At 50.7% G+C, this 20,816-nt stretch overlaps 1 protein-coding gene across 8 annotated transcripts in view; it reads right to left on the bottom strand.

Moving 5' to 3' along the window:
* Positions 1-20,305, bottom strand: part of TOP1MT (DNA topoisomerase I mitochondrial) — a 34,227-nt gene extending 13,922 nt beyond the window's left edge. The window contains exons 1-19 of one of the 8 annotated variants that reach the window (XM_087738699.1): positions 20,217-20,305; positions 18,951-19,061; positions 18,577-18,676; positions 18,375-18,448; positions 18,068-18,158; positions 16,283-16,365; positions 14,060-14,132; positions 12,989-13,911; positions 10,582-10,697; positions 8,268-8,389; positions 7,380-7,502; positions 6,667-6,854; positions 5,772-5,916; positions 4,783-4,926; positions 4,093-4,278; positions 3,389-3,457; positions 2,200-2,314; positions 1,585-1,712; positions 726-820 (exon numbers count right to left, since the gene is read on the bottom strand). In XM_087738699.1, the coding sequence (XP_087594825.1) occupies positions 726-820; positions 1,585-1,712; positions 2,200-2,314; positions 3,389-3,457; positions 4,093-4,278; positions 4,783-4,926; positions 5,772-5,916; positions 6,667-6,854; positions 7,380-7,502; positions 8,268-8,389; positions 10,582-10,697; positions 12,989-13,911; positions 14,060-14,132; positions 16,283-16,365; positions 18,068-18,158; positions 18,375-18,448; positions 18,577-18,676; positions 18,951-18,994 (2,819 nt within the window). In that variant the 5' untranslated portion in view covers positions 18,995-19,061; positions 20,217-20,305. Of the gene's footprint in view, positions 1-725; positions 821-1,584; positions 1,713-2,199; positions 2,315-3,388; positions 3,458-4,092; positions 4,279-4,782; positions 4,927-5,771; positions 5,917-6,666; positions 6,855-7,379; positions 7,503-8,267; positions 8,390-10,581; positions 10,698-11,841; positions 12,088-12,988; positions 13,912-14,059; positions 14,133-16,282; positions 16,366-18,067; positions 18,162-18,374; positions 18,449-18,576; positions 18,677-18,950; positions 19,062-19,776; positions 19,891-20,216 lie in introns of those variants that run through there. The other 7 variants (XM_087738620.1, XM_087738539.1, XM_087738381.1 and 4 more) reach the window with 7 other exon arrangements.
* Between the last annotated feature and the right edge of the window lie 511 nt (positions 20,306-20,816).

Raw genomic sequence — 20,816 nt, 5'->3', positions numbered from 1 at the left:
GCCATTCAGCACTAGCCTATTTGAAGTACTTTAACCTGATAAGACACTTTTGGTTTTTAAATTATTACCACCAAAGTTGGGCAAGCACAAAAACCAGCACCCAGCAGAGACCACCTCCTCAAATTCAGGCTCCACAAGCAACAACCTGCATGACAACCTGCTCTGCATCTCAGCAACACAGGGCACGAGCAGAAAACAAGAAACCCCAGAGTACAACAAAATACAAGACTTGTTTCTCTCTTCCAGCCTTCTTTGGGCAGGAAGCCCCGTTTGGGCTCTGGGAGGGGGGAGCAAATTTGAACAGACCCCTTGCAATGACTGCTGCAAAGATCAGACAAGCCACAATCCACCACTCAAGTGTCCCACAAGAAAACCATGCATCAGGGCTAGTCTGTGTATCCCCAGCACCAGCCCCAAGCTAGGCATCCTTTGCACCTCAGCATTTTAGGATAACTCCAAGCCAGCAGCTTCAGTTGAAGTCTGAGTATTCAGAGAGATGCGACCTATCCCAAAGAAATCTCCCTGCAGGAGCTCCTTCCAATCCTGCTGTTGCAAGGAACCATCCACAAGACCTCCACCCATCTGCCAGGCTGCCACAGGACAGGAGGCACCTGGTACCGAACAAGGGCATGTCAGTTCTCCTGAGCTGCACGTAGGGTGTTGGGCCATACCACCCCCATCCACAGTCCCTCTGCAAAAGAGTATTGTAAGAAAGAGTCACTCACGCTGCTGCTTTGGCATCTTTTGCATCTTCAAACTCCTCTTCAGCTTTTTTCAACTCTTGCTGGGCTTCCTCCACTTGTTTCTTCTTGGCATCAATCTGGGAAGGTAAATACAAAGTCAGCCCATGCTCCTGTCCTCCCTGGAGGTTTCAGCTCCCTCTTTCCCTTTCCTTTGCCACACCACTCCTCAAATTTCTCACCAGTCCTACTCCAATCCCAACAACTTGCCCCTGCAGCACCTGCTGGAGATTAAACTTTTCTTAGCATCTTGCAAAAGTTCCTCACCATACTGATGGCAGAAACATTTGCAGCTCTTATCTGTTAGTCTTGTGCAACTGCCCAAGACTGACTGGCTTGCGACAGTGCTGCGGCACACTGCAAAACTCCCAAGCTCACCAGCAGAGCATGAACAAAAGCTGAGGACCATTAAAAGTGGTACTTTGAGGTATTTTCATAGCAGACCCATGAAACTTCAGCTGGTCCTCCTGCAAACAGCCAGACAGGAAAACCTATTTCCCTGGTCCCAAGCCAAATGTGTTGAAACTGTGCCATCACAAAAGGCACCCAGCTTGGTTTGAAGAAACAAAGTGATGAAAAAAACAAACTCTGTGCCAAGTGTGCTTCAGCCAGCATTTGAGCTTACCCCATCCCTGTCCACCCTGGGTTGCTGATGTCTCTGTACTGATTAAAAAAGCCACTGTTCCTGGTTTATTCCCTGCCACACTTGATCAATGCAATCTCTTCAGGCATCAGGTTATTCACCCTCTCCCCATCGCCTGCCCCCTTCCCCCCCCCCCAAAAAAAAAAGCAAACAAGATCAGGTGAGATCAGGTCTGGGGGCTCTCAGTTTGATCTGTCTCACCTTGGCCTGGAGATTTTGCATTGACTTCGCAAAGGTTTTCGGTGTAGACCTCTGATGGTTGCACAGGATGGCCACAGCTCGGTTAGCTCGGTTGTAGGAGAGAAGCTTTCCCGCAACGTTGTCTTCAGCTGGAAATAAATGGAAGCATCACTATGTCTCCTTTCTGGGAGCTGGGGAAGGCAGGGAACAGACCAGAACAACAGCAACTTGTTTGCCTTTCCCATCCTTTCTTAGGGAAGAATAATACTGGTTGTGGAAGTTGGTGAAGGACACTTGAGCATCACTGAATCTGGTACTGTGCCTCATCACTCACGTATCCAAGGCAGACAAAAATAATGCAACCAACCAGTAACGCAAGGAAGGAGGAAAAAGAAATACTCCCATCTTGGCTATCAGTGAGTCAGACTATCGCTGAGCAGGTAACTATTTCTCACGTAGCACGGTTCCCAACCTGCTGTATGCCCCCGTAAGTTACATCCCACTCTACAACATGGTGCATCACCTGCCGAGGAGGGGCAGGCAGTTATAGGGACCCCAAGGCAATGGATGGACAACACTGAGCCCACTGGCCGCACAATTCAGCTGGTGATACCATGAACACTGTTAGTAACTCACAGTTAGTGAGTGCCTTGAGCTGCTCCTGCAGGGTGATGGAGGCATTGTAGGTCCTGAACACTTTGGCAGTCAAACCATCCATCAGACTCTGGAGGTGTCTGTTCAAGATGGATGTCTGGAAGAAGGAAGATAGGACAAAGTGGGGGGAGAAAAAAGGAAGAGAACAAGCAGAAGCCAGGACAATAAAGCACTTTTTTTTCAGACTATCTTCTTCCTAAGCTACTGAATTAGGCATTAAAAAAAGTCTCCTGTAGCTTGCAGATCTACTTTTGGGTCAGGCCCTCATCTACCAAAAACTGGCACAAATTCCACCTAAACCCACAAAGAATTTCCCTGGAAGTCAACAGTTTCTGCCCATCTGTATCCAAGAGGACATATCTCATATCCAATATCACATCTCACATATATCCCATCCAATATCTGTTCTACAGAGCACATGGGGCTGCAGTTGGACTGGAAACAGAAGATGCTAAGAAGAGTCATCCGGGGTTTGGAGGAAGCCTTATTTATACCAAGAAAGCCTATCACAGATAAATCCTGTATAACCAGAGAGGAGCAGCCTCTTCAGAGGAAAGATGGGCAAGGGGCTCTGTAGGGGATGCAGGAACAGGGGGAGCATGGGTGGTAGCACCCCGTATCCTACACCGAGGAAGAGGAAGGAAGAGGTTTTTGTAAGGGAGTAGCTCAGGAGGGAAGGCTGCAGCACACCTCTCCAGCATCCCTGTGCTCCAGCAGCCTCTCATGCTTCTACCGAGTCCCGGCGAGGTGCAAAAGCATCAAACGACTGAGGTTTGACACCTCCAGCAATGCCCTGAGCAACATGTGCGTGGGCAGGCCTTCCCAGGCTAAAAAAAAGCCCAAGCAGATGACTTAGAGGAGGGAAGGAGCAGAAAGTCACCTCGCTAAGCAGGGACATGGGTTACTTGTGGGTGTAGGCAGGCAGCCAAGCCTGCATTCAGAGAAGCAGAGATGCTACCAGTACAGAAAGAAGATGGAAAAAAATATCACAGCCTCCCAACAGGGTGTTCAAGTAGTTACTGTGGTGTCTCTGGAAGGGAGAGAGTAAAAACCAGAGTAAGGGATGACACCATCAGTGGGAGCCTGCAAGCTGGACAGGGATGTCATGGGTTAATTTCTACTCCCTCTTGGCCATCAGTGCTGTTTCAAAAGCTTAGAAGTGACAACTCACATTGAGCCTGTCAAAGAGGTCATCTGCTGGGTCCTTGTTCTTCATGAACAGCTGCAGGTTCTTGAACACCTAAAGATGAGGAAAGGATGGCCCTGGTCAGGGACAAGGAGCAAATTGCTCCCAGACATCTCCCTCATCTCCATCTTCCTCCTTGTCCAGACGGACTCTGATTCAGGCTCATGTAGTACACATCCTACCACACCACCAACCTTCTCAACTTCAAGGGCTGCCACTGGGACCTCAAAGCCACTGGTGCCACAGGCTGTTTCCCCCCCCCCCCCATCTCTGCTATCCCTGGCACTCCAGTTTCCCCACAAACACCATTAAAATCATCTATCCCATGAGCAAAACGAAAAATAAAGTATCAGTGAGGACAGTTCAAGTCCTAATGCCCACCAGACAACTAAGGATGCTCCAGCAGGAGGCTGAACTTCTCTCTCATGGTTCATGGGCTAGAACAACCTTGAAAGCCCTATCCCAAAGTTTCTCCCCCTTCTCCAGGCCAGGGTCAGCACATATGTGTCCTCATCACCCAGCACCATTGCGTCTCACATATGTGCTGCCACCGTGGTGTTAAAGCACAGAAGGTATCTTTGCAATGGATTTCAGATACAGATTTGGGACTGATGACCACCAAGTGAACCGAGCCTAACCCTGCACTAAATGGCCATGCTGGCCACAGCCTCCATTTCTGCCCCACTCACCAGCTTCTCCACTGACACTTTGTTGTAGTAACGGATCGAGTCTTTCCCAAGGAAGTCGAACTCCACCACATGCTCCTGCCCATCCAGCTCGGGGTGCAGCTTGATGTGCTCCACACGCAGGGAGCAGCAGCCAACTGTGTCCGCAGTCTCCCCTTCCTCCTTCTCATTGCCAGCTCGCAGGGCCAGCTGGAAGGAGACAACGAGTCATCCATCCCAGCCCACCAGAATCCCCCTTTCCAAGGTCAATGTGGACATGGACATCAGGGAGAAAAAAAGAGACAGTGCCTCACTGAATGGCTGCTGGGACCCTGGTAGAAACCAAGAACTAACTGGCTCCAGCAGAAGATTACTTCACTGCTCTAAGAAACCCTAAAATATCCTCCCCACAGAATACAGTTACCCAGCTCTCCACTGGGGCCTTTGCCATCACATAGACAGACACACGCTGGTAAAGTCCAGGAAAGACAGTACAGCTCCTGCACTGCCGCACAACTGTGTCTTCACAGGAGCATCAGCAGATAGGAGTCACCATCCTCCATGATCATTGCCAGATGCCTCATAAGGAGCAACCCTGGCTAGTAAAACCACTGGACACCAAAAAAAACCTACAGGGTGGGGTGGATCAGATAAGCTAAGTCCCAGCCTCAACAGGGATGGGGGACGTGTGGGCCAGGGTGAGGCCGCAGGTACCTTATCAATGAAGTAGAGGGCCACTGCTCTTTGCCGCTTCTTCATCTCCTTGGATTTCCAGTCAGCTTGGTACTGAGCACGGATTTTATGGACAACACCCTTTAAGCGCCGGGCTACCTCATACTTCTGCCAGTCCTTCTCCCCCTGGAAAAAGGGGCCAAGACTTAGTGCCTCATCTTCCTTCCACCCCTACCAGTCAAACCCTATTCTGGGAACACCTCCAGCATCTAAATACTGCTCGAACCCCATTGTTTTCTTGAGAAAAATCCATGAAGTGGAAAAATCAGAGCAGAAGCAGCTCATCTAGGGTTTCTGTGCCCTCTGCTGGCTGTGCTGGACCTGGGATCCTGGACCAGTCTGAGCTGCTCATAGTCTGGGAGTGTCCCCCACCAGCTAGCAGCCAGTACACAGCAAGTGAGGAGTCAAGTAGTCAAGCACTGCACAACCATGGTCATTGCTGCTTGGATGCTACCAACGTGGACTGACACGATGCAGTTGCTCAGTTGTGCCCAACTTGCACACAGTTTCCTTATTTTCTTTGAGGATTGGAAATAGCTTTAAATCACCTTTCCCTCCCCACAGTGTTCACTCCCTCCCTCCCTCCCATGGTACTACAGATGGTGATCCCACCTCCCCCTGCAGAAATGAATTCAAGCCCACAGACTCTGATCCCTGTGGACCCTCTCTGCCCCTGCCTGGCTTTCAACAGCCTTCCCTGGACACAAGCGAGCAGCACGGCACAGGCATGGCTCTGCCAGTAGCAATCCATCCCCTGGAATAGGCTCGATGCTTAACAATCATCTGTCTTTCCCCTCACCACCCAATGGCGTACCAATTAATTTAGTTTACCGCCTTTTGGGGGGGGGGGAGGGGGGGAAGTACATTTTTGTTGACATCCACATCTCTGCTTTCCCCTGATCTTTCCACTTGGCAAAAAGCCAGCGGCCCAACAAGCAACAGCTCTGCCTGAACAACAGCATCACTCCAACCTTCAGCTTGGAGCTGGGGTTCAGCATGATGTACTTCAAAGTGTTCTGGATGTTTTCCGTCCATGAGGCCAGCCAGGTAACAGTGTTGTCAAAGCGCACCTCCTTCCACTTGTGCCCTTCTGGTGGCTCAGGGATCTTGGAGTCCCTGCGGACAGAGCAGGGTTACAGCCCTCAGACCATGAAGGAGAAGGAACAGGTCATCAGCTCAACTGCTTCTTCACAGTGAGCCAAGGACGGACAACGCATTGCAGCATTACTTACAGAAAACATACAGCCCGCCCAAAATTGCTCCACAACATGATCAGGTCTTTATCCTTCAGATGCTGGGGACAGTGGGAGAACCTGGTGGGCTGGTGGGGAATGTTTTGAATCAAGCCCACAAGGTCTCCATATGGATGGTTTAAGACCAAGCCAACTCACGTAACTTAGAGAGCAAATGCTCTTAACCCAGTCACTGCTTTTCCTCCCTCCAGTGAGGATCCTGATGCTTCCAGCCAGCATGGGGAACCCATAAAATGAGGAGCAATGGCTTGTTTGGAAGAGGAGCACAGGAGAAGGAGTACAGTTGTCCCTTCTTCAGAGCAGCCATAGGAGTACTGCAGTGTTTGCAGTTGATGTTAGGTGAACAGCGCAGGCACCAGTGAGATATGGTAGCTGCTGAACAGCCTCCCTGGCCACTGTACATCCACAGAGAAACTGAAAGTCAGACCTATCTGCAAAGCAGTTATTTGGAGGTCACCAGGAGGTGATAGAAGGGCTCCAGTGAGTTCAAGCCTGAGAGCGTGCAAAGCAGTGACTGTAGGAGATAACAAAACCCCACAGCAACTTGGGGCAGAGGAGATGTGGTGTTTACCCCAGTCCCGAAAGCAGCTCAGCTCTTCCCGTGGCAACTCACTTGCTGCAGTTGATGATAACATCTTCTGGCATGATCCTCTTCTTCAGCATGCCCATTTTGGGGTGGTCACCACGTCCACGGAACAGCCCCGGTGGCTCAGTTTTGAAGTTGCCTATCTTCTCCCGGTGCCCATCCAGGATGCAGTACCCATACTCCTCCTGGATCTTATCTGCCTCTTCCTTCAGTTTCTGAAATGAGCACCATCCCACCATCACCCCACAGGATTAAACCAAAACCCTATGACTTGTGTCTGCCCATCACTACCCTCCTTTCCATGGAGAAAGCAAGGCTGGAAAGGCAGAGCTCAAAGGGTTGGGGGAAGAGGTGAGCATCGGTCCAAGTCCACTCCCAACAAATGGCTCATCTCCACCCACTTTACAAATAGTGATGCTGTCGCAGCATGATATGCTGACAGAACAAGCCTGGATGCCACCAGACCCTTAGCAAGGTCCACCATCCCCTGGACAGGGCAGGACCCCAAACTGTGGTCCAAGGATGACTGGTATCCTGCAAAGCCATGAAACACGCAGCATCTGCAGATAAACTTAATGAAGAGGGGTGTGATGGTCAAGGAGACAGAGCTGGTCCAAAGGCCAAAGAGGTCCCAGGTCAGGGCATAACACCAGGAAAGACGACAAGCAGTAGCCAAAATACCCCAAGTTGGTCTCAAAAATTATCAGCCAGCCCCAGGCATCATAAGAAACAGTCCTCACCTGCTTCTCCTCTTTGGAGAGTGCTTTCCGTGCCTCACTTTTGTCCACAAAGTACTTGTGGATCTCCGTGAAGTCACACTTGTCCAGGTCCTTGATTATCTTCTGCTCCTCTAAGGTCATCTCCTGAGCAAGAGATGAGAGAGGCTGGGTAAAGCCAGGAGGCAAAACTGACTCTGCACAGGGCTGCTACCTATGCCTGTCCTTCACAGAAAAGGAAATAGAGACCCACATGCCAGTTCTTCAGAAAAATCAGAAGGAAGCAGCCACCCCAGCTATCCTAGCCACATCCACCCAAGGGCAGACAAAGCTGCCATGGTAGGAGGCCAGGCTACCTCTGGACACCTGAGCCTGCACCCACAGAGAAGCAAAACAAAGCCAGCTCTGCAGTGGAGCAACCTCTAACCTCTGCTGTGGAAACAAGCGGTCCCCAAGCATGGCTGCAAGCAGCTTGCAGGGACTGCAGAAGCAGCACCAAAGGTATTTGGGAGCATGTAAACTTGGCCTAGTAGGGGTCTTGCTTTTGTTTGGGGACTGAGCCGTGGTGCTATGGGACCATGAGGTTAATCCTTCAGAGGGACACGTGCCCCAAACCATTTGGGAAGCTCTTCGCAAGAGCCAGCACCTGCTTTCCTAGGGAGCACAAGTGCCAACACGAAGCCCTCAAGGATGCTGCAGACAGCGAGCCCCAGTCCAAACCCACAAGCAGCAAGGAAATAAATCATATAACTTAGAAACTCATAATTATATTATTATAAATAAAGAACTAAGCCACAAAAAACCTCATCCTCTCCGTCCCACACAGCAGCCTAGGGTCTGCCTGGGCATGACAGTTTTATGCTGAGTGTTTAATGCAGACAGGCAGCAAGGAAGCCCTCACAGGGAAGGTACCTTCCTCCAGTCATTGAAGAAGTTGTTCTGGAAGATCTCCTTGGTTGTGTATTCATGATCGAGCATTTTGGCATAGAAGGTGGCAATTTCCTCCGTGGCCAGGCTCAGCTTCAGGGGTTTGCCTAGGAAGGGGGAGAGGACCTTTAGCATCAGTTATGTGGACAGCCCAACCCCGCAGCCCCAGGCAGTTGTTTGGCAAGTCCCCATGCTCAACGCAGTGCCAAAACAGGGACAAAGGGTCAGAACAGACACTAGCAAGACTTCAGCACCCCCCTGCACCAGGCACAGCCTCATCTGAGGATCAATACCCACAGCACTTGCACAGCAGGATGTTGCTGCAGCCCACCTGCAATCACATGCTTAATTTTCTTTTCCAGGAGAGTGGAAATCCTGATTTATGTTAAGGTCACTGACCCACAGGGCTTTCAGCAGCCACCATGCCATGATGAGTCCCAAACTTCTGGCTCCACAGGACAACACAGAAAGGTTTGTTTTCTGACCACGATCACTTCCGGGACCATGCTGAGTAGCCAGGATGCCACTTGGAGAGGTTTCATCTCAAATACTTTCCCTTCAGATGGAACAATCAGGGGAAGCTCAAAGCTGAGATTTGTGCAACAGATACAGATCCAAGAGCTTCTCATGGTTGTCCAGTAGATCTTGGCTCATTTCTTGGAGGTGGCAAAGCCACCATCCTCTCCTGAGCTCTTTGGCTAAAGCAATGAAGTCTAGTGAATCCAAGGAACATCTTGGCTTTTCCTAGGAAACCAATACTTTGAAAGAGCTTTTCTAGGCAAGCTTCAGGAAGAGCACCCTGCAGAGCTCCAGGGGGTGGTTCAATCCTACCTGCACCAGCTGCTCTGGTTTTTGGGGTTCCTGATCTCCACCTGAACTACAGGGCATGGTGGGTCACAGCCTTATAGCAACCCCATGACAGCCTACATACACCAGCTCAGCCATGGTCCCTTCCTACTTGAGGTTGTTGCCTGTCCACAAACACTTTTTCATCCAGGAACGGTGACACCTTTTAGCAATCAAGCCAACTTCACCCAAGATCCCAGGCCAAAGCCACCACCCTAGACGCACACAACACACAGATGGGTCTCCAACAGCTCAGAGGCCACAGAGAAAGTCCAAACCCTATGCAGGACTACATAGAGCTGCTAGGGCTCCTCCTCACTGAGCCAAAAAAATTCTCAAATATCCCCATCGATGTCCCAGCAGTGCCCTCTGGTGACAGCATTGCCAGACACCTCATTTCCCCAAATTAGCCTTTTTTTTTCTACTGTAAAAAACCCACAAGGTATAGGAAGCTCCACTGAGGGGGCTGAGGAGGACCAAGACCCCATGGGACTGCAGTCCTCTTCCACCTCCAGCATCCCTTGGTCAAGCCCCATGGTCCTTCTTTCCTCCTTTCCCTTGATCTATCAGAAAACAGTTCAGGGATGCAGCCGAGAGTGGGAGGAGAAAAGAGCCCAGCAGGCATGGTGGGGAACCAAGGACAGCAGAGACCTGCCCTGCCCTGCCAATCTCTCAGCCCGTTCACTGCTGCACTGAGTTGCTGTAAGGCAATGTGTGGTGGCTGTGGGGACAACATGGGGAGCTGTGACCAAAAGCTTGGAGCAATCCAGCCAAAGCCTACAATGTCTTAGAGGACAAGCAACACATCAGTCACTGAGGCCATGGGACAGGCAAACTGTACCTCTCATCAAAAGTAAAACTGCATTTTCCCAGCTTGCAGTGAAACTGTGCATAAGCTGACTTAAAGCTCAAACCCCAAAGCATCTTAATGAGGAAAAAAAAAAAAAAAAAAATGTTTCTTTCCCCTCTTCCCCCAGTCCATCTTTGCAAGAGGTACACAGGGACTTCAGGCAACAGCGTCAAGATGCATTTCTTCCCCTTGAGAAACTTAGGGTCCAGCCCGACCACTGCATGCCCCATGGCCAAGAGAGGCTGTGAGCAGAGGTGCAAGTCCCAGATCCACACGTGGTTGCATTACAGCATCCTAAAACCAGCTGCAGGCAGCCACACGGGAGCTGTCACCCTGCCCAGGGTGCTCTGCATGGATGGGATGCATGAAGCACCCTGCAACTGTCAGGGGCTCATTAGCTCCCCAGTAACCCCATAACTCCTACAATGTGCAAAACCCTCCAGCTTTAACCCACAGTTCAGGCTTTATCCAATGGGATATTTAGGCCCTTTAATAATTTGTAGTCTGCAATACTTCCCCCTTCATACAAGAGGAGACACTGGCTCTTCAGCTGTGCAGAGGACAACTCCACATGCCCCAGGTCCCATCACAAGGCAGACATACCATCGTAATAAAACTGCACATCATCAGGCAGCGGCTCATAGAGGGGGGCAAAGTAGGGTCCTCGGTGCTCCAGTTGCATCCACTTTACCCCGTCTTCTTTCTTCTCCTCTTCCCACCTGGGACAGATGCACAGGGACTCGTGAGACCATCCCCACCCTGGGCACTGGGACCTTCTCCCAAGGTCACACCAGGAGGATACCCTTTGAGCAGCAAGGGTTGCCACAAAACCCAGGTGAAATCCTATTGTGTCTGCTACTGCCTCAGTTTCCCCATTCTTTCAAACAAGGAAGACTGCAATGCAACCCAGGGAGAGGTGTCTTGAGAAGGGGGACATTCTCAGTGCAGTGACATGGAGGAACACAGGGGGAGAGCAAAAGGATGGATGGGTCAGCCAAATCCATGGGGACAGCCGCAAAGGTTTCTCAGTTCACACCAAAGAGGCTGCAAGGGCTAAAACACTCCCCCCTTTCCTCCCCAGACCTCACGGCATTTTTTTTTTTTTAATTTTAAAAGCACACAAGAAAAGCTCACGTGCATATTCCAGAGGAGGAGCTCACAACACAGCACATTCATGGCTAGGAGACCACCACCCCATACTACTTATACCTATGATCTTAATGCAAATAAAATCTTAAAGCACCTCTCCTCCTTGCAGAGCAATTAGGATTTTAAAGTCACCACAAGCCTTAGCTGAGAAACGATGATTTTAAAAAAATTTAAAAGGAAAAAAAGTAATAAAATAATGAAGACACCCACCCTGAAGAGCAAAGGAATAACATTAAAAAAAATAACCCAGGTCAGGGGCACAAGAAGCCCACTGGAGAAGTGTTTACTGATGGCAGTACATGGGACAGGCAAGAGATCTGCATCCTGTGGCTCAGCACCAGCCAGGCTGGCACTGGCCCCTTAATCCCAGCATCACCGGGAGAATGGGGATTGCTGGGAAAACACAGCAAGATTTCACCCAAGAGAAGAAAACCCTTGTGTTTCTTGCTCAGCAGTGCCCCGGAAGTATTTCTGACCTTCCTCCTCCCCATGGGAAGCGGGGTGGAATAAATCAATCGCATCAAAAGGTTCATTGTGCCAGAAAAACATAGAAAAAAGGTATTAAAGGAAAATCAACAAGCTACAGAAAACTTGGCTGAAAGCAGCTGCCTGTCTCCGAGATGCAAGGGTGATCCGCAGGGTGCTGCGAGGGCTCCGTCTCTCCTCCCAAACCCATGCGCTGTCCCATCCCGGCAGAGCATCGCTCGCACTCACCTGCTGCAGCCCCCCGAACCTGGTCGGAGGCAAATGGGGATGAGCTGGGGATGATAGACCCTGCGGCTAAGCAACGAGGAGAGACGCCGGTACATGCCACCGACCACCCACAGAGACAGCGAGGCTGGTGGATGCCCAGGTCACCCCAACCATCTTGCCCCGGCACCCCGCTACCCACCAGGGCATGGTGGTGGTGATGCCCAAGGCATTGCCATGAGGAGCCACCACTGCATCCGAGCAGTCCAGATTGTGGCACTCCCCACGTGCCAAGGCAGTGCAGCCTCATGGGAAATGTAGTCCTGCACGTGTTTCGGGGCAAAATTGCTGCAAATGGAGCTGATGCTATGTACCGGCCTCTCGCCTCCATGCCAGTCTCCGGCCCCCCAGACAAGGTGTTATATAGCAAAAAAGCTGCATAGTCCCACTTTTCGTGCCACCCTGTACCCCACAAGAGCTGTCCGAAAGGCCCAGGCACCCATGGGCATCCCCGGCTGGGATAACACCCTAGCAGCTCCCTGCAGCCCAGGTTTGCAACAGGCTCCAAAGCATCCAGCCCCCTAAATGCTCCTTCTCTGCCCCAAATATTGGGGTGCTCCGGGAGAGAGTGACACCGCGTGGCTAAAGCCACTGTTCCCTGCCACCTCAAAAAAAAAATACAACATCCATCAGCCCCACTTATACATCCTTTCCCAATGCTCTCCTGCCAAAAAGCTTGCCTGGATCATCCAAAAACTGCTGCAAAGCGGGGGAAAAATACAGCCCTTTTATATCCTCTTCAACTCTCGCTGTCTTGGAAACTGTTTTATTACAGGGGGTTGTGCAGATCATCTCCTTCCACCAGCCATAAGCATCTCCCTTCCCTGGCTAGGCACCAGCAAAGCCAGTTCAGGAGGAATATATATTGTATATACTGTTACAAGAATAAAAAAAATTGTACAAATACTATTGTGTATTCAGGACCTCCTGTTATCTCTCATCCACTTCCTCCTGACGAGAGTGCTGAGTTCAAGGCTTCAGAAAATACAGCCGAGTAGTTAAAAAGTAGTAATAAAAAAAAAAGAATATTCACAGTTTTACCCTAAGAAATAAAAGTAAAACCCCAATTGCTTTAGTGTTAGACCTGCCCACAGGCACACAGGACACTTACCATTTCCACTTGTTTTCCGCCTCCCTTTTTTCTTCCTCTTTATCCTCCTTTTTAGCCTTTTTGTTGTTCTTTTCTTTTCCTTCTTCCTTAGGTTTCCTTTTGTGGGTTTTCCCCGGGGTCTTCTCCTCTTCACTCTTCTCTTTGCTCTTCTTCCTCTTCTCTTTCATTTCCCTCTCTGGCTCTTTCTCCTTCATTTTCCGCTTTTTCTCTTTTCCTGGCACATCTCCCTTCCCTGCCTCCTCCTCCTCCTTCACCTTCTGCCCAATCTCTGTGCTCTGGGTCTCTCCCCATCTTTCATCCCCTTTCTCATCTACCTCCTCTTCCTCCTCCTTTACTCCTTTCCCATCTTTGCTTTCCTTTCCCACCCCATCTCTCTCCTCCACTTCATCTCCCACTCCTTTCTCTCCTTCCTTCTCATCTGTCTTCTCCAGCTCTTGCTCCTCTTCCAACATTTTTTCCTTCTTTATTTTTTTCTTCCCCATCTTCTCCTCCCCCTCTGTTTTCACCTTCTTGCGCTTCTCTGCTTTCCCCTTCTGCTTTTGCCTCCCATCACCCTGTCCCTGGGTGCTGCTGCTCCCTCGCTTGGCTCTGCAACGTCCCGCTGCCCGATTCCTGCCCCCATCAGCACTTTCCTCCTCGATGCCCTCCATCACATCCCCAGGACTTTCCTCAAATTCATCCTTCTTGCTCCCTCCTTTTCTCAGCAATCTCTTTTCCTGCTGCTTCCTTTGCTCTTGCTTCTTCTCTCTGTCCTTTTTCCTTTTCAGGTCTTGAGCATCCCCTCGCTGCTGTGGGACAGGGGGGTCCAGCTCCTTCTCCTCACCCTCCCTCATAGCAGTGGTGGCCACATCCATCTCCAAAGCCCCAGGCTCTCCAGAAAGGGATGCAGCTCCACCAGCAACACCATCACTTGGCTTTGGGACCTGTGGGAAGCAGCCAGAAGGGAAGAAAGGTTGAAGCTGGGAAAGGAGAGCAATTATCCCAAAGCCCAGGCACATGGAGAAGGTGTTAAGGGATGTGCCCCATGCAGGGTCGGGTCCAGGGGGTGACAGTCCCCCCTGGGTTTCCTACCTCAACTTCAGCCTTGGTTGCTGAGAGCAGACATCCCACTGCAGGTCCTGCTCTCTGGGGTTTGTGCTGTGACCTACAACAAAAGCACAGCCACTTCTTACTGCATGGGTGAGCAGCAGCCTCCACCTCTTACATGTAAAATTAGGGGATCGCCCCAAAATGATCCCATGTTTCCCTTCAAGGATGGTAGCACTCCAGGTCCTGCAATGGATGGAAACACCCCAAAGCAGCAGTGACCGGCCCCCATAGGAACTGGCCCCACGTTGCAATTTATGGGATGATGAAGCTCAAATGAGCAGGACCACAAGGTCTCCAGACCAAATGGGGAAGTCCTCAAGGAAAACGTCCCCAGGGACACCTCTGCCCAGAGAAGGGGACAGGTTTGCAAGGTTTGGCAGCACCAACAGAAAGCAGGACAGTGATTGCATCAGGCTGAGCATCGTGGACACACTGGAGGAAGAAACCTTGTGATGAGACACATCTCCTAGGACTGTGGGGACAAGGTCCCCCACTCTCCTCTCTCAAGGAGGCAGCCTGAGCATTGGCGTGATGTGATGATGAAGCTGTGTCCTTCCCCAACAAGCTGCAGGACCAGAAACATCCAGATCCATGACCTCCGCCACCAGGATTATGGGTGGGGAACACAGGAATGTTTCCTTGGTCAGCAAGGTGGTCAGAGCTCTGTGGGACATGCAACATTATAAAGCACCAACCTGCTCTATAAAATACTTTCTCTCAAGGCTTCTCCAAGCCAGGCATGGAGTTGGGAACCTCATCTTTGAGTTGCTCATGTTCCAGAAAAGCAAAGCAAGAGATGAACAAGGGAGTAGTATGCACAGCCTAAACCAAGCCTACATCTTGTAGGTTGAGCTTACATCTCCACAGGGTTGAAGTGATGGTGTCCCCTTGCCCACAGGGAAACTTGGGGCTGTCCCTGCTTGGTCATTGCCACCTCCCAACTGAGATGCCCACTAGGCTGCAGAGCATCACATCCCCAGCTTGCAATCAGCACCACCACAAAAAAACCCCAAACTTATCCAGGCCAGCAGGTCAGGACAGCAGGTGAAAAAGCAACCAGAGCCACATTCCTCCAGCCCATGCCAGACAAGCTTGGAGCTGAGCTCAGGTCCTTGCACCAGCCCATGGGTCAGGCCCATTGCCTGCCTTTCCCCCCTCCTGGCACCCCTCCACAGGATCAGTTTGAAAGCGTGGTCAGCTGCCCTGATGCCACCTAGGAAGGAGCTGGGAAGCCACGTTTCTCCTCCCAAGGATGGTGGCGATGGCTCTCCTGCATGTCCAGGTAAGCACAAAGAGAGGAGAGCCACAATTTCTGCTTTTAGCCAAAACATCCCACAGGCAATATTCCTACAACAGAAGGGGAGATTTTGGCCCTTTTCTAACAGATCGTTTAGGCTGATGCTAAGTTATCAGGCTGTGGGACATCGGAGCAATGCAGGGCTCAGAAAGCCTTCGAGCCTCTTTGGGATGGAGGCAGCAAGTTCCCAAAAAAACAGGGGCTGGATGCTTTTTCCGCACAGCCGGAGCACACATTACACAATCTTCACTAAACTCATTAGGGCAAACGGCCCAGCAAAACATGCTGAGCCCCTCCAATCTCATTAGCAGCGAAGCACCAGCAGATTCATGACTCAGAAGGTCAAGTCCTACCACCTTTTGGGATCGGCTCCTTCCCCAAAAGGTCTTATTAGAGGCCTCTCACCGGACATGAAAGCCCCTGCCTCTAAGACACAGAGAGGATTAGCCTGCTAAGGGACAGCTTTATGAATTCAGCTTCCTATCTCTGCTCAGATCTAGCATGGGGTGAGGAAAAGAAACACCCTTTTCCCAGGCTTTGCAAGGCTGGTTGTCCCCACTAGCATTTCCCCACCGCCTACCTCTGCATTTATGTAGGTATGTGCATCTGAGCGATCGCGTCCTGCTGACTCGAGCATCCTTGGGGAGGTTGGAAGGGATCAGGATCCTCCCTCTCCACCCTCAAATCCCAGGATGGAGCCCCAAATTCCACTTGTGATGTTTTTGGCAAGCTTTAAGGTCACTGAAGACACCAGGACGTGGCCAAGCTGCCCAGTGAAGGCGTGAGCAGCAGGGTGGTCTCAGTGATACAGGAGGGAAAACCAGGGCTGTGCAACCCCATGGCAAGAAGAGAAAGGACAAATTTCCAGCTCTCTGAGCAAAAAGCATTCAGAAAGTGGCCCAACTTACCTTGAAGAATCTTTCAGCCCCACTGATGGCCCTTGGTGGAGGGTTGATTCAGTCTCTTCCTGAAAGATTTTAACAGTGTTGATCTGGGAGAGGTTAGCTGGCACGGGTACCCCAACAGGAGCATCACCCCCAAGCAACCACTCAGCCCCCCGATGGCAGCCAGCCAGGCCACAGTACCTATGTTCAATTGACATCGCCTTCCCCTTCCTCAGCCACCTTGGCTAGAAACCAGGAGCTCAAAACAGCAGGCTTTTCCAAGCATGAGGAAAGCTTTGAGGTTTTATGGGGTTAGGAAATCCCTGTCTTACTTCTGACAACACTGAAAAGGTATTTTACAGAGCAAACACATGAAAACTATTACCCCTCCTCAACCACCTGCTCATTAGTTGCATTGCTGCTATTGGGGACAGCAGTCCAGAACAGCAGAAGGGATGGGAGCGCTCCAACACAAAGGTGGATCAAATGACAGCTTATATGCATCCGCACCAGCTTGGTCCTTAGAAGATTAAGTAACCCTTGTAGCAGATGGCAAGGGGGAAAGAGAGGTGTGGGGCAAAGCCACGGGGTGGGAAATACAACAAGGGTGAACAGAGGGCAAGGAAGAGAAGAGCAAGGAGAAAGAAAAAGCAAAGCACAGGGAAAATGGGGACAGGACTTAGGAGAAAATTAGCTCAGAGGGGACTCAAACAAAGCCCCAAGAGCTAACCTATGGTGGTCACCAGAAATATTATCACACTGCACACTTGTTTTCAAAGCTGAAGCCAGGCTCTTCTGCTCCTGGGCGTGCAAGGCTACGTCTAACCACGCAGCACCCTGAAACCCATCCCAGCTTCACCCAACACTTGCCAGGCATCGAGGTTCTCGTTATAAATTCTGACTTCCCCAAGTTTCTCTTTCAAAGGCTTTCAAGGGAGGCCAAAACCACACAGGGATTTTTCTTGAAACCTGCTGCTAAAAAGCTGCTAGGTTAACTCATTAAGGGGGAAAAAAACTGAGTTAATTATAGGTTGGTTATGACAATATATACTTTCGTTCCCTGGGAATACGCCTGCTCTTCAATTCACAATCCTTCAGCTGCTGTCAAAAATCAGGTTGGTAAATTCAGGAGCAGCCAGCCATGATCTTAAAAAAAAAAATCCTGCATGCAAATGCCTGGCACTTACACCAGGAACGCCAGCAATACCAGGACACCGACCACAGGCACCCTCGGGGGGTTTCAAGATTGGAGCTCCGATAACATCCATCCAAGAGAGTTTGCTGACATTTTGGACACTCTTTGCAAGAGGGATGGAGATTCACCATGGGGAAGGGAAAATGCACCTCTGCTGGTTTTACACGCTAAGAGGACGAGTGCAATATGTCAGCGTGGGCAAAGCACAATATACAGGGAATCAGCCAGGATCTGTGCTCTCCAGCACCATCCCAAGAACAGCAGTGAAGACCAAATGCTTCAGAAAGGAATGCTGTCAGGATGAAACCAATCCCAACCTTGTGCTTGGGAAGCAATGGAGTCACCTGTGTCCTGGTACTCCCTGTTAACGCCAGCTTGCACTCTTGGTTCAAGACCAAAATATGACTGGTTCAACCCCAATGCCACATGCATCTATCTGCTAGTGGGGCACATGAGCTTTAGGCAATTTACTCTTTAATTTAATTCAAGATGCTCAAAGGATCCCTTTTAGGGGCTCACACACAACCACAAGTTGTAGGACACCATCCTCACAGCTCCTCTGAGAACAAACCACGAGTGCTCCTTAACCCTTCAGTGCAGAGACTGCTACGTACCAACCCAGATGCAGCTCCCTCCTCTGCTGGGATCCCATCCCGCAGGCTCGCGCCGAGACCTTTCCCTTCTGCACCCTCTTGCTTTAGAGAGCTTCTTGGCCAAAAAGGAGACAGAGAAGGAACACAAGTTTTTCCCAATTAAAAAACCTTTTTGATAATCAAAGCAGCACAAGGAGAGCAGAGTTGGACATGGTGTTCCTGGAGTGAACCCAGATGGGGAACCCCAGCATAGCAGGGGCAAAGCCCCACTGATGCCATCTCCTCCCTGGCTGCCACCATCAGCCCCCCCATCCAGCCAAGGAGTTACCTGCTGATGATGTTTTCCTGCAGTGGCTTCTCCTTGACTTTGGGCAATTTCTTCTTCCCTTTTACCACAGGGGGCTGCACATCAGTACAGAGTGGTATAAGAGAGAAGGAAGTTCATGGAGTGAATCTGATGCCCAAAAAAACATTGGGGACAGTCACAAGGGTCACCCCAATGCCCAGGCATGGAGAGAGCTGGCTGGTACCTGCACCGTGCATGGTGTTTCCTCTGGCTCCTTCTTCACAGCCTTTCCCCTCGGCACCTTTGGCACCTCCTGCCCCTTTTCTGACTCGCTCTTTCGCTTCCTGGGGGCAAGAGCAAATTCATCCCACCGAGGCCAAGCAGGCAACACCTGCAGCAAACCTCTTGGTGGGGAAAATAAGCCATAGCATGCTGCTGCACTGCCTAACCCTTATGTCCAGCAGCACCAAAAAAAAAGGGCTTCCAAAAGGAAATTTGGAGGGATTTCCCTGCTGACCATTTTAGGGCTGAGCTGCCCATAAGAGCCAGCTGCAATAAGTGCGATAACATAATGCTAGAGGCCCCCCCAAATCCCCTGCCATGCCTCATAGTACCCACCTGCTGCTGCTGTTCTTCACCCCACCGGCCCTTGAGACCCCCATGGCTGCGTCACCTACTAGGTCTTCGATATATGGCACGGGGTTAAGGCAATGTCCCTGAGGATGGCCACTGCAACAAGATGGAGACAACATATGGCCAGTAGCACACCAGTTTTGCACTCAGGGAAACCCCAATAGATGCTCAGTCCACAGCTCAACCCTGAAGTTTGCAGATAGCCACAGCATTAAGCTCAGCTTTAACAAGGACCCAAGCAGAACATCAAATGGAAAAGTCTTGAGCTCACTTGGGGGTGGTAAAAATAAAATTGTTGCTAAAACAAAAGGAAAGCCCCCCCAAATAGCATAGGAATTCATAGGTCCATATAGGTAGATGAGGGTCATGTGCTGGGTTGGATTTGCACCCTCAGAGCAGCCCAGAGTATGCAGCACACATTATCCAGGTCCTAATTACACCCAGAAAGCCACTACAATGGGAAATAATAAAACACAGCAAAGAGACAAAAGCAAAATTGAGATATTGACTCCCCCCACCAAAGCAGGCAGCTGGGCCACCATCACCCAGCTATCACCTCTCCTCTCCTTCTCATGGCTGGAGCAGCCAGACCCCCTCAGATCCCTGCTCCCCCTGGAAACTCAAGGCCTCAGAAAATGCAAGAAATAAACATCATATTCAAACAACGCCAAGGTGGTCCCCATCCATGGGGAACCTTCACCACTGAGGAAAGAAAAGGGGACTTTTCAAGGAGAGAAGCTACAAAACACCACAAAACATCCTGCAAACTTTGCAAGGAGTAGAAAACATATTGAAAACTTCCATATTTTACCAGCCTTTGCCGAGCCGTAAGCACTTACAGCTGCCAGTGGGACCACACTCACTCAGTGAAGGGTGGCATGCTCCCTCAAAGCCACCCAGACTGGAGAAGACCTCAGTCCTTTCCCAGCTGCCTCCCTAAGGGCAATACCCCCCTACAGGCAGCTTATTTAAAGACTCCCTCAGCCCTAATTGGAGGCTCCCAGCCCAAGATGCACCCTGGGAAATGAAGTTTTAGCCCAAAAGCTGAATTTGAGGAGAACCCCTAGCCAGCATCTCCTTGGCACAGAGACCTGCTAGGGGGAAAATACTTTGCACTGCTCAGGTGGCAGACTGGGCCAAACACATCGCTTTAAAAACTGCTTAGGGAAATCTACCTTCCAGGAGATATCCCCTCTTAAATCATATGACAACATTAGTCCTAAAATTCAGTCTTTCTCAGCTGCCTCTTACCCAGCAGAGCCCCATGGTTGGATTTAGAGAAGTCTTTGAGCCAAGACTCTGGGTGCAGAGGCCAGATCCTGCAGGGTGCTGGATACTGCTGTCTATAGCCCTCATCCTGAAGCACTCACCCACTCCTCTCCAGCCCTATTCGTGCAGGTGAGTCTATTGCTTTCACCTGCCCCCGTTGCCATCAAAGAACCTCAACGCAGCTGAGCCTCAAAACCATCTCAAGCATCCTCAACCTGGTGCAAGCAGCGCTGCTGGGAAGGAGCTGGTGCAAAGGGTCTGTGGGGGCTTTACACAGTAGGAAGAAACATGAGCTTTCCCCAAAAAGGCTGCATTTTGGAGCAAAAAAAGGGATTGCTCTATGCAGAGATCCCCGGCCGGGACAAGTAGCGGGGCCACGCATTCCCCTGGGAAGGTGCCACCCAGTTTGCGGCCGGGAGCGGAAACCCTTGGAGGCAGGGCTGGCTCCGGGGAAAACCTCTTTGATCCCCGTTGCGCCACCCGGGGAAAAGGCATCCAAGCCGCCTTTCTGGCTGGATGAGTAAAAGTTGTCAAGGGATGGGAGCCTGCCCCGGGGCAGGGAGCAGGAGAGGACAACGTTGT

This window comes from Nipponia nippon, unplaced genomic scaffold, assembly GCF_047370975.1.
Source record: "Nipponia nippon isolate SJK-2023a ecotype South Korea unplaced genomic scaffold, ASM4737097v1 scaffold_1, whole genome shotgun sequence".
NCBI lineage: Eukaryota > Metazoa > Chordata > Aves > Pelecaniformes > Threskiornithidae > Nipponia > Nipponia nippon.
Note: the sequence above shows the minus strand (reverse complement) of the source record. Positions and strands in the feature narration are given on the sequence as shown.